Source organism: Mobula hypostoma, chromosome 7 (assembly GCF_963921235.1).
Source record: "Mobula hypostoma chromosome 7, sMobHyp1.1, whole genome shotgun sequence".
Taxonomy (NCBI): Eukaryota; Metazoa; Chordata; class Chondrichthyes; order Myliobatiformes; family Myliobatidae; genus Mobula; species Mobula hypostoma.
Window position 1 is genome coordinate 154,143,441 of NC_086103.1, and position 11,384 is coordinate 154,154,824.

The following is an 11,384-nucleotide window of genomic DNA, read 5'->3' on the forward strand; positions in this document are numbered from 1 at the left end:
ACCGACTCCCGAAGGCAGTTTCTGAAACAGTCAAACACCCTGTCTGCCATCAACAATCATTCCACGGTCAAAGTCACTAAGAACACATTTCTTCCCCATTCTGATTTTTGGTCTGAACTACAAGTGAACCTTTCGACCGTGTCTGCATTCTTTTATACATTGAGTTACTACCATACAATTGGCCGAATAGATATTTGCAGTAATGAGTAGGTGTACCTACTAAAGTGGTCACTGAGTGCACACTTCTCTAAGATGGAAAAATAATCTTTCATCACACGATTGACAAATACTGCTACTCCATATAAAACTGTGGACAAAAATTGTGCTTTTAGAATGTATATGGTTTGGGACATCGAAGAAAAGCAGTCGTCATAAACTTTTAATTGAGATAGGTAAATAGCATTACAACTTTTAAACAAGACTGAAAAATAAAATCAAAAAACTACCTATGCTGGAAATATGAGCAAATTTGTTTTTTTCTCCCACATAGGGTCTTCAAAGTAAAATGTCAACTTATTCTCAATACAGATGCTGCTTGATTACTAAGCTTCTGTTTCTATTCAAACCTAAAAAGTGAACCACTACTTAATCAAGTACTTGACTTGCATACATGCTTATAAAAGCTAACATAGTTCTGTTTCTTGTGCACATGAACTGCTTACCCGTTAAAATTCCACGTGCTACTTTTTCACTCCACTCTGGCAGAACATGCTCCTGGTTACTTGATTGTATTTCATGATTCATCAGCACAGTTTCACTCAAATTAATGTCATTAGCTGAAGCTTCAGGATCCTAAACAGACATAATCTAGTAAAATACAAGTTATTTCATGCTACAAAACAAGATAAAAAGCTCGGTAATCATCTCTTTTCCAAAAAAAAAGTGTTACTCTACCTCTACACAAAAGCTCAATTAACTAAAAGTTCTATTTTAACCAAAAAGTTCTATTTTAACTTGATCAATCCACAGGACTTGTTTCCAAAATGCATCAGGCTTGTTTAGACGTTCCTTTGAACCTTTTGAATAGAACTTTTTGGCTGCAATGAGCAAAGGTATGTTTGGAGCAAAAAGGGTGCAGAATTCATGAAAAGAACACCTCTCCAACTGTTAAGCACGGGGGTGGATCAATCATGCTTTGGGCTTGCGTTGCAGCCAGTGGCACGGGGAACATTTAGTGGTAGAGGGAAGAATGAATTCAATTAAATATCAACAAATTCTGGAAGCAAACATCACACCGTCTGTAAAAAAAACTGAAGATCAAAAGAGGATAGCTTCTACAACAGGAAAATGATCCTAAACACACCTCAAAATCCACAATGGACTACCTCAAGAGGCGCAAGCTGAAGGTTTTGCCATGGCGCTCACAGTCCTCTGACCTAAAGATCATCAAAGATCTGTGGATAGACCTCAAAAAGCATGCAAGATGGTCTAAAAATCTCACAGAACTAGAAGCCCTTTGCAAGGTAGAATGGGCAAAAATCCCCCAAACAAGAATTGAAATACTCTTAGCTGGCTACCAAAAGCGTTTACAAGCTATGATACTTCCAAAGGGGATGTTACTAAGTACTGACCATGCAGGGTGCCCAAACTTTCGCTTCGGGCCCTTTTCCTTTTTTGTTATTTTGAAACTGTAAAAGATGGAAATAAAAAAGTTTTCTTGCTTAAAATATTAAAGAAATGTGTCATCTTTAACTTTACGCCTTTTGGAAATCAGTTCATCTTTTACTCGCTTAGCCATTCACAGTAACAGAAATTTTGACCAGGGGTGCCCAAACTTTTGCATACCACTGTATATGGTTATTTGGAGGAAGAGGTTCAAGATCATCCCCATTCTTCATGGCAGATCTCCGCACAGGAACGCTAAAGACAGCCCACCTGGCCATGCAGCAGATAATATTCAGACATTGTTTGGGAAATGGCAATTAACATTTGTGCCACTAAAGTGTCAAGCAATAACTGCTGCCAACAGAAGAGTTTAGCCACCTACCCTTGAGATTCAAAGGCATTACCACTGTGAAGATCACATTGGAAAGATCAGGAACTCAACTGGGCCAGCCACATAAACACTGTGCCAACGAGTGCAGGTCAACTCCACCATGGACAGTCCTGAGCCCAAATGCAAAAAGAGCGGGGCTGGGCATGGGGGCTAGCAAACCCATCCTGTAAGAACCTATCCTGCAGAAATGCCAAAAGAAGCTCCACAAAGCCTCTTCTGGGAGAGGAAGGATCTTCAACGATTGACTACACCTGGGGACAACTTGAAAGACTCTAGCAAGCTGCAGTCAGTGGCCTATGCCACAAAGGAGGTAATGGGCTTAAGTAGTAGTAGTACAGGTCAAAAGCCAATGGGTGTGCATCAAGAGATTAGCCTCATGATAAGCCAAAGCTGCATCCACTAACCAAAGGAGTCAAGCAAGGAATGTGACAGAATACTCTCAAGAAGCTCGTCTCCACCTGGTACACGGCAGCCTGCTTGAAGCAACCAATTCATCATCCTAAACATTTATTCCCTCTACCACCAGTGCTCAGTAACTGCACTGTACATTATCTATAGCCCTCACTCGGGCTAGTCTGATATCATCTCCCAAACTCCTGAGGACTACCACCTCGAAGGATGAAGCCTTTAGGGAATACTGTTATCTGCAAGTTCCTCCCATGTGGAAGTATAGCAACACTGTTTTAACACTGGGTCAAAACCTGGAACTCCCTTTACAATAGTCCTATTGGAGTACCCTCGACATAAGCAAAATGCAGCAGTTCAAGGCAGCCACTAGGCAAAGGCAATAAATACTGATCTTAGCATCAAACCGAAACAGTAAATACATGCTTAAAAACAATTGGATATTTTAAAAGGCTTGCACATTTTAAAATGAACTAAAGTTATACTAGTAGTAGATTTATATAATGTCCTCATGAAGGATCTCAGCCCAAAACGTCAAACAGGGACATCAGAGCTCCCCTCCATAGATGCTGCCTGACTTGCTGAGTTCCTCCAGCATTTTGTCCACATAGATTTATATAGGTCGTACAATTTGTCTGAGTCCTTGAAACTTACCTGAACTTTCAAGCAAGTCATTTGTTTCAACAAGTCTTCAAAGAGTTTGCGGTCTGAAGATGGCAGCTCTGAGGATAACACTACTCCAACAAAGACGTCAGGATTTTGTGACATTATGTCTGGAAACATGTAAACTCCATTGTTACACTGCAGCACAGGAGACTGATTGGGTATCAGTGGATATACCCAATCACAAACCTAGACAATAAAATCCAGACAAGGAAACAGAAAGAATTGTGCTGCTAAGAACATAGATTTTCTGCAGTATTGATAACACAATACACAATATTCTAATATTTTTACTGGTACCAATATTACATTTCAAAAATGAAACACAATTACATCTGATTAATTAAATCAACTATTTAAAAATCTAATATAACTCTTCAATTCAAAAAGGTATGCATTACATATATCAAAATGATATAGAGCATTAACTTCCTTTTCACAACTGCTTGATTTGCTTAATCCAGTACATCTTGGTTTTACTCCAAGTAAGATTTATTATTTTTCCTTGTAACACCAAGTTTAAACCAGCAGTCAGATCTATTTGACACCTAGGTCAGCAATTGTCACCAATACAAGAAATATTAGGAATAGGGTAGTTAACTATGCACATGGTTCAGTACATGGAATTACAATGCTGCGGCCATTACAGAGATTTGGTTGTCACAACAGCAGGATTGGCTGCTGATGTTCTGGGGCTTAGTGATTAGATGGGGGGAGTAGGGAATGGCATTACTAATCAGGGACATCACATGTGCAGAAAGCAGGGAATGTTGTTCAGGAATCATATACTGAATCACTGTGTGTAGAAGTCAGAAACAGGAAAGGGGCAATCCACTCTACTGGGAGTATTCTATGGGCTCCCCAAAGCAGCTGTGTCACTCAGGACCAAATATGTAGGCTTTTGGAAGGATGCAAAATTAACAGGATTGCAGTCATGGGTAGCCTCAACATCCCTAATATTGATTGGCAGTTCCTTAGTGCAAAAGATTCCAGGACATCTCAGAGCGCCTGTCCTGGACCCATCATATAAATATTATTGCGAAGAAAGCACGCTAGCTCCTCTACTTCTTCAAGAGTCTGCAGAGGTTCGGCATGTCACTGAAAACTTCAGCAAATTTCTACAGATGTGTGGTGGAAAGTGTGCTGACTAGCTGCATTACAGCCTGGTTTGGAAACACTGATGCCTTCTGAGCAGAAAATCCTACAAAAGGTAGTGAAATAGGTCCAGTACATCATGGGTAAAACCCTCCTGAACACTGAGCACATCTACATGAAACATTGCCACAGAAAAGCAGCATCCATCATCAAAGATCCTCACCACCCAGGCCATACACTTCTCACTGCTGCCCTCAGATAGAATGTACAGGTGCCTCAGGACTCGCGTGACCAGGTTCACGATCAGTTACTACCCCTCAACCATCAGGCTCTTGAACAAAAGGTGATAACTACACTCACTTAAGGACTCTGTTACATTATTTCATGCTTATTATTAATTGTTATTTATTTATATCTGCATTTGCACAGTCTGTTTACAGTTAACAGTTCCCAACGTTTACAGTTTACAATTACTATTCCATAGATTTGCTAAGTATTCCCACAGAAAAAGAATCTCAGGGTTGTATGTGGTGACATGTATGTACTCCGATAATAAATTTTACTTTGAACTTTGAAGATTCCCTGGGCAGAGAAATGGCAAATGGAGGTCAATCCAGAAAAGAGTGAAGAGATTTGCATTGGAAGATTAAACTTGAAGGCAAGGTATAAGGTTAATAGCAGGATTCTTAACGTAGAGAAATAGAGGATTCTTGGGATCCAAGTCCATAGGTCCCTCGAGTTGATGAGGTAGATAAGAAGGCATATAGTGTTGGTCTTGATTGGTTGTTGGATTGAGTTCAAGAGCCACAAGGTAATGTTGCAGCTCTATAAAACTCTGGTTAGACCACATTTGGAGTATTGTCTTCAGTTCTGGTCACCTCATGACAGGAAGGATGTGAAAGTTTTAGAAAACGTGCAAAGGAAATTTACCAAGATGCTGCCTGGAATAGAGAAAATGTCTTATGAGGAAAGATTGAGTAAGAGAGGGCTTCTCTCTTTCGGGTGAAGGAAGATGCGAGGCAACTTTGATAGAAATGTATAGGATTATGACAGAGTGGGCAGCCAGCACCTCTTTCCCAGGCGTCAGCAATGACCAATACCAGAGGACATCCATTTAAGGTAAATGGAAGAAAAGTTTAAGGGAGATGCCAGAGGTAGGTTTTGTTTTTAATATATGTGACAAGTGGCAGGTGCCTGGAACACACTGCTAGGGGTTGTCGTAGAGGCTGATACAACAGGGACATTTAAGAGACTCTAAGAAAGGCACGTGAAGTTAAGAAAAAAGGAAGGTATGGGCTGTTTAGGTGGGAAGAGTCAGATTGGTCATAGAGTAGGTTTATATTAATCCACAGAATGTAGTGGGCTAAAGGCCCCATAATGTGCTGTACAGTTCTATGTTCCAACCCTCAAAAGGTAACTGGCAAATCAGCTTTTTTGAACTATGCTCCTAAACTGTGGAACTCAATCCCTAAAACTATAAAGAATGCAGACTCAGTTGACACTTTTAAACGCCAGCTCAAAACCCATTTATTTAACCTTGTTTTTAACTAACATCTTTTTGTCTTTTACTTTCAGGTTTGCGTTTTATCCCATCGTAAAGCACTTAGAACCACATTGTTTGTATGAAAGGTACTCTATAAATAAGTTACTATTAACCTATTTCTCTCAAGCTATTACCAAATCGTTATTTAATTATAAGTTTACTTAAACCAAATTCCTAGTAGCTGGTTTGGTAGATGATTAAAAAAAAATCCAAAAATTATAGGCTGTACTCTAAACATACAGTATATAAAAATACTTTTAAAAACTGAGCTATTTGTACATCTCCTATTATTTCCAATTTCTTTTCATAATTATCAAGAAACTGGACTCAAGTACAATAAAATCAATAAACTTTATGCATTCTGACGACAGAGTTAACAAACAATATCTTCTCAATTATCTGAAGACTTCTTACCTGCAGAAAAGGTGGCGGTCTGCCCGGTGCTGCACCAGTACCGTTCTCGGAAAATGTCACAATGCGAAGAAATCCAGGATAAGAGGGTGCACTCACTTGTCCATCAGGTGTTACATAGAAAATTTGTACGCCTTGTTCAATTAAAATAAGTTCACTTGCATCCATACTGAGTGGTTCCAAAGAATGGGGCTGTGTACTTTGTCCAAAGACACCATCACCTACGACGGCCACCTCACCAGATTCGGTGCCATAGGAAAGTGTCATATGCCCGCCTACAGCCTCAGGTGTGTATACAGGAGGCAGCTCATTGGATCCAGGTACAGTATCTGGTGATGAAAGAATAGGGGCTGTACAGGATGAGCTTCCATTTGCAGTTCTGTTCATCTCCATGGCAGAAGACTGACAGAAGACAGGTGGTGGATTTGAAGATTTCTCTTCGCAAGGCGTTGGTACAACTGGATATAGTCTTGACTCTGCTTTTGGATAGTTTGACCCTGAAGTTCCAGGTGCCTGGTTTAACTGATTAGATGCTGCTGGATTTTCATCAAGCTCCAAAATAGTCAGTCTTGTACATATGTTATTTAGTGCTGCATTCATTTTATCTTGCATTTGACGAGCCACGTCCCACTCAGCACCTATGCATTCAGGATTATTTGCTGGAATATGCAACCCATTATGTAAATGCCCTTTTCCTTGTCTGTAATACTGCTTTGCGGCTTCTTTTTGACCCGATTCATCTGCAGCAAGACCTTTATTTATTAATTTAAATGCCTGTTTATATTCTTCTTTGATACGATTAAGACTCTCAGGTGTGTTTTTGGTGGGAAGTTTGCAACTTTCCATACCTAATAAAATTAAAATATGATAAATTTAATTAAACGGAAGAAAAACTGAAATTGATTCAAAACACTCATGACTGCATCTCAGCTCTTTCATTCACCATGGTTGTTCTTGAAATTTGCTCCTAAAAACCTGGAAAATTATCCACTCCCCCCACCAACATTGGTTCCTCAACACTTCAGGAACAGCTTCTCCCCCTCCGCTATCAGATTTCTGAATGGACAATGAACCCACCTATACCACCTCTATTTTTTTGCTCTGTTTTGCACTACTTAATTTAATTCTGTGTGTGTGTGTGTATGTGTATATATATATGTGTGTGTGTGTGTGTGTGTGTGTGTGTGTGTATATATATATATATATATATATATATATATACACACACACACACACATACACGTCTTCCTGTGATTTGTATTTTTTATTAAGTATTGCAATGTACTGCTGCCACAAAATAACAAATTTCATGACATGCGCCATTGATAGTAAGCCTGGTTTGGATTCGGACAAGATTTTTCTAACATGAAAACAACTGATGAGAGATCCAGCAGCTAATTAAGTCACCAAAAGTTGTTTTTGACCTCCTTAGGCTCCTGTTTTCTATATCTGGTGTCCAGATCAAAATCTTTTAATAAACTGATTCTGCTGCACAACACAAACCTTGGCAATGAAAATCCATAGAGCATAAGATATAGGAGCAGAATTAGGCCATTTGACCCATCGAGTCTGCTCAGCCATTTCATCACAGCTGATCCCATTTCCCCCTCAGCCCAATCTCCTCCCTTCATGCCCTGGCCAATCAAGAATCTAATAACCTCTGCCTTAAATGTACATAAAGACTTGGCCTCCACAGCCGCCTGTGGCAAAGAATTCCACAGATTCACCACTTTCTGGCTAAAGAAATTCCTCGAACAGCCCTCTATTCTGAGACTGTGTCCTCTACTATTAGACTCCCCCACCATAGGAAACATCCTCTCCACATCTACACTATCAGGACTCTCACCATTCAGTAAGTTTCAATGAGGTCACCCCTCATTGTTCTGAATTCTAGTGAACACTGGCCCAGAGCCATCAGACACTCTTCATATGACAAGAGCTGTTTAATCCCGGAATCAGTTTTGTCAGCCTCCTTTGAACCCTTTCCAGTTTCAGCAAACCCTTCTAAGATAAAGAAACCAAACCTGTTCACAGTAAACAACAGGAATTCTGCAGATGCTGGAAATTCAAGCAACACACATCAAAGTTGCTGGTGAACGCAGCAGGCCAGGCAGCATCTATAGGAAGAGGCGCAGTCGACGTTTCAGGCCAAGACCCTTCGTCAGGACTAACTGAAGGAAGAGTGAGTAAGGGATTTGAAAGCTGGAGGGGGAGGGGGAGATCCAAAATGATAGGAGAAGACAGGAGGGGGAGGGATGGAGCCGAGAGCTGGACAGGTGATAGGCAGAAGGGGATACGAGAGGATCATGGGACAGGAGGTCCGGGAAGAAAGACGGGGGGGGGGGGTGAGAAAGCAGGATCTCCCAGTGGCCACACATTTTAATTCCACATCCCATTCCCATTCTGACATGTCTATCCACGGCCTCCTCTACTGTAAAGATGAAGCCACACTCAGGTTGGAGGAACAACACCTTATATTCCGTATGGGTAGCCTCCAACCTGATGGCATGAATATTGACTTCTCTAACTTCCGCTAGGCCCCACCTCCCCCTCGTACCCCATCTGTTACTCTTTTTTATGCACACATTCTTTCTCTCACTCTCCTTTTTCTCCCTCTATCCCTCTGAATATACCTCTTGCCGATCCTCTGGGTCACCCCCCCCCCCGTCTTTCTTCCCGGACCTCCTGTCCCATGATCCTCTCGTATCCCCTTCTGCCTATCACCTGTCCAGCTCTCGGCTCCATCCCTCCCCCTCCTGTCTTCTCCTATCATTTTGCATCTCCCCCTCCCCCTCCAGCTTTCAAATCCCTTACTCACTCTTCCTTCAGTTAGTCCTGACGAAGGGTCTCGGCCTGAAACGTCGACTGCGCCTCTTCCTATAGATGCTGCCTGGCCTGCTGCGTTCACCAGCAACTTTGATGTGTGTTGCCTGTTCACAGTACTCAAGTAAGGCCTCACCAGTGCTTTATAAAGTCCCTCACATTATATCCTCGTTCTAGTCCTCTTGAAATGACTGTCAACATTGCCCTGTCAGTCTTCACTCAAGAACACATTCAAGTTTTGTTTAGATGTGATGAGAGTTTCTGTCTCTATCACCTGCGCTCTAACTACTCTCAAACTCAGTTCCAACATAGTGCACCTGATCTTATATTGGACGTCTCAGGAAATGAATAAAAACATCTCACATCTTAAAACCACCTTACTGACTTATCCTTCCATTTCTAAAATCTCTGGATGCGTACTCCCAAATTCCTTGACACACTCGATATGCTGATAGTTACTGTATATTCCTTCCCCTCACACTTCCCTGGCCTGGATTTTATTGATATCTCATCATACTGTATGCACTGAGATATAAACAGAACATTACAACATAGCATTACAGCAACAGAGAAGCAACCAAAAGGCAATGCAGAAAGACAAAAAGTACAAGGGCCATAATTAAGTAGATTGGGTATCTCAAGAGTTCAACCTTTAGCAGATAAGAGGTCCATTCAAAAGACTGCTAACAGTGGGATAGAAGCTTGTCTGGTGGTTCATGTTGTCAGGTTTTTAAAAAAATCTTCAACAGGAGGGGGAAGAGAGTGACTGACATGAGGAGTCCTTGACTATGTTAGCTGCTTTCTCGAGGCAGCAGGACATGTAGATGGAATTAATAGAGATTTTCATGATGTACCAGGTTGTATTGACATCTATCTACAATTTCTGGTGATCTTGGGCAGTGATGTTGCCACACCAAACTGTGATTCATCCAGATAGGATGCTCTCTGTGGTGCATCTATAAGAGTCACCACCAACATGCTGAATTTTGTTAGCCTTTTGGGAAGATGAGGAAATAGGACAGGAAGTTGGCACTTTTCTGACCAAACACTAATCCATTGTTGTTCTCCTGTTCACTGAAACTTACTTTCTGTTAACTAACTGAATGAGTTTAATTATCTGCCAACTTCTTCATCGTGCCTAAAACAAGAGAATATCTGCAAATGCTGGAAATCCGAGCAATACACATAAAATGATGGAGGGACTCAACAAGCCAGGCAGCATCTATGGAAAAATGTACAGTCGACGTTTCGAGCCAAAATGTCCATAGATGCTGCCTGGTCCAATGAGTTCTTGGTTCTTGATCCTCCAAAATATTCCACATGGGATTTAAACTGGAGGTGGCGGAGGGTGAGCTTAAGGAGGAGATTTTTGAAGAACAAAAGCTGCCTTAAATTTAATTGGGTTTGGTTGTGTGACTGTGTTACGAGTAAGATTATTCCATGCTTTAACTGCGGGCGGGGGGAGAATGAATTGCTGTACGCATCTGACTGGATGTTCCTTCAACATTTTGCGTGTGTTGCTTCTTCAACAAGCCTTACTACACTATTGTGGCTGGAATTTACAGACATTTCAACAGGCTCTATGCAAATCTTTTCCTATGATGAAAGGAAAGCGAGAACCCGGGATAAAACTGAAAAACATTAAAACCAAGCCCTTCGCGAGTGAAGGCCTTAAGCTTTACCATTTTGAAAAGAGGGCCGAGAAAGTTGGAATTTCTTTTACCGAGAGCAAAAGGTAAATATATAATGATCAAAAGTCGTGGAATTAAAGTCAGCCTGTGGATTTGACTTAAAGATCTGCCACAAACTGACAGGCAGTATAGCCACTCGTCGCATTAAGCCAGGACATGTTCGAGAACAAGTCCCACAGCACTTTACAGTAACAATCGAAACCAAGCTTACTTACTGGACTTTTGGAATTTCTCCCTACCCCGTGAACCGGGTTCAATTAGGTCGGGAACTGAAACACGCGGATATTTTCCGTCGGGGCCCCGACACCGTGTTTATTTACATGCAGCGCAGTGATTCCGCTTAGTCAGGGCCAAACCTCCTGGATTTCAGTTGCCACTCAAAATGATTGGGTTCAGTGTCGTAGGCGGAGCGGGCCGGTCACATCCGGACCTCACCACCGGGCCGCCCCCGTAAACCTCACCGCGGGAGGGGAGCGGAGTGGAGCCGGCGCCTTGCTGGGTCGCTTCATGACGCCGGTGCATGGTCTTGCAATATGATGACTGCTCTGTATTTAATATTTAAGTAGTATTGTAAATATACCGTTTGATTAAGTATTCTTGTTCGTTTAAGTAATTCATTTAATCACGCCACACGTCATACGTGCGCGCCTCGCTTATAAACGAAACAACACATTATCTCCGCGCTCCCATCTTTTGCTTTCACTTAGCTTCACGTTTTAGAGATACAAAACATAACAATGGCATCAATCAAGCAGAG

At 41.5% G+C, this 11,384-nt stretch overlaps 1 protein-coding gene across 2 annotated transcripts in view; it reads right to left on the minus strand.

Moving 5' to 3' along the window:
* sparta (spartin a) overlaps positions 1-11,172 on the minus strand; it is a 34,683-nt gene extending 23,511 nt beyond the window's left edge. The window contains exons 1-5 of one of the 2 annotated variants that reach the window (XM_063054343.1): positions 10,843-11,172; positions 6,117-6,961; positions 3,056-3,253; positions 1,572-1,628; positions 663-792 (exon numbers count right to left, since the gene is read on the minus strand). In XM_063054343.1, coding sequence (XP_062910413.1) covers positions 663-792; positions 1,572-1,628; positions 3,056-3,253; positions 6,117-6,959 — 1,228 coding nt within the window. In that variant the 5' untranslated portion in view covers positions 6,960-6,961; positions 10,843-11,172. The remainder of the gene's footprint in view (positions 1-662; positions 793-1,571; positions 1,629-3,055; positions 3,254-6,116; positions 6,962-10,842) is intronic. The other variant, XM_063054344.1, reaches the window with a different exon arrangement.
* Positions 11,173-11,384: the final 212 nt, after the last annotated feature.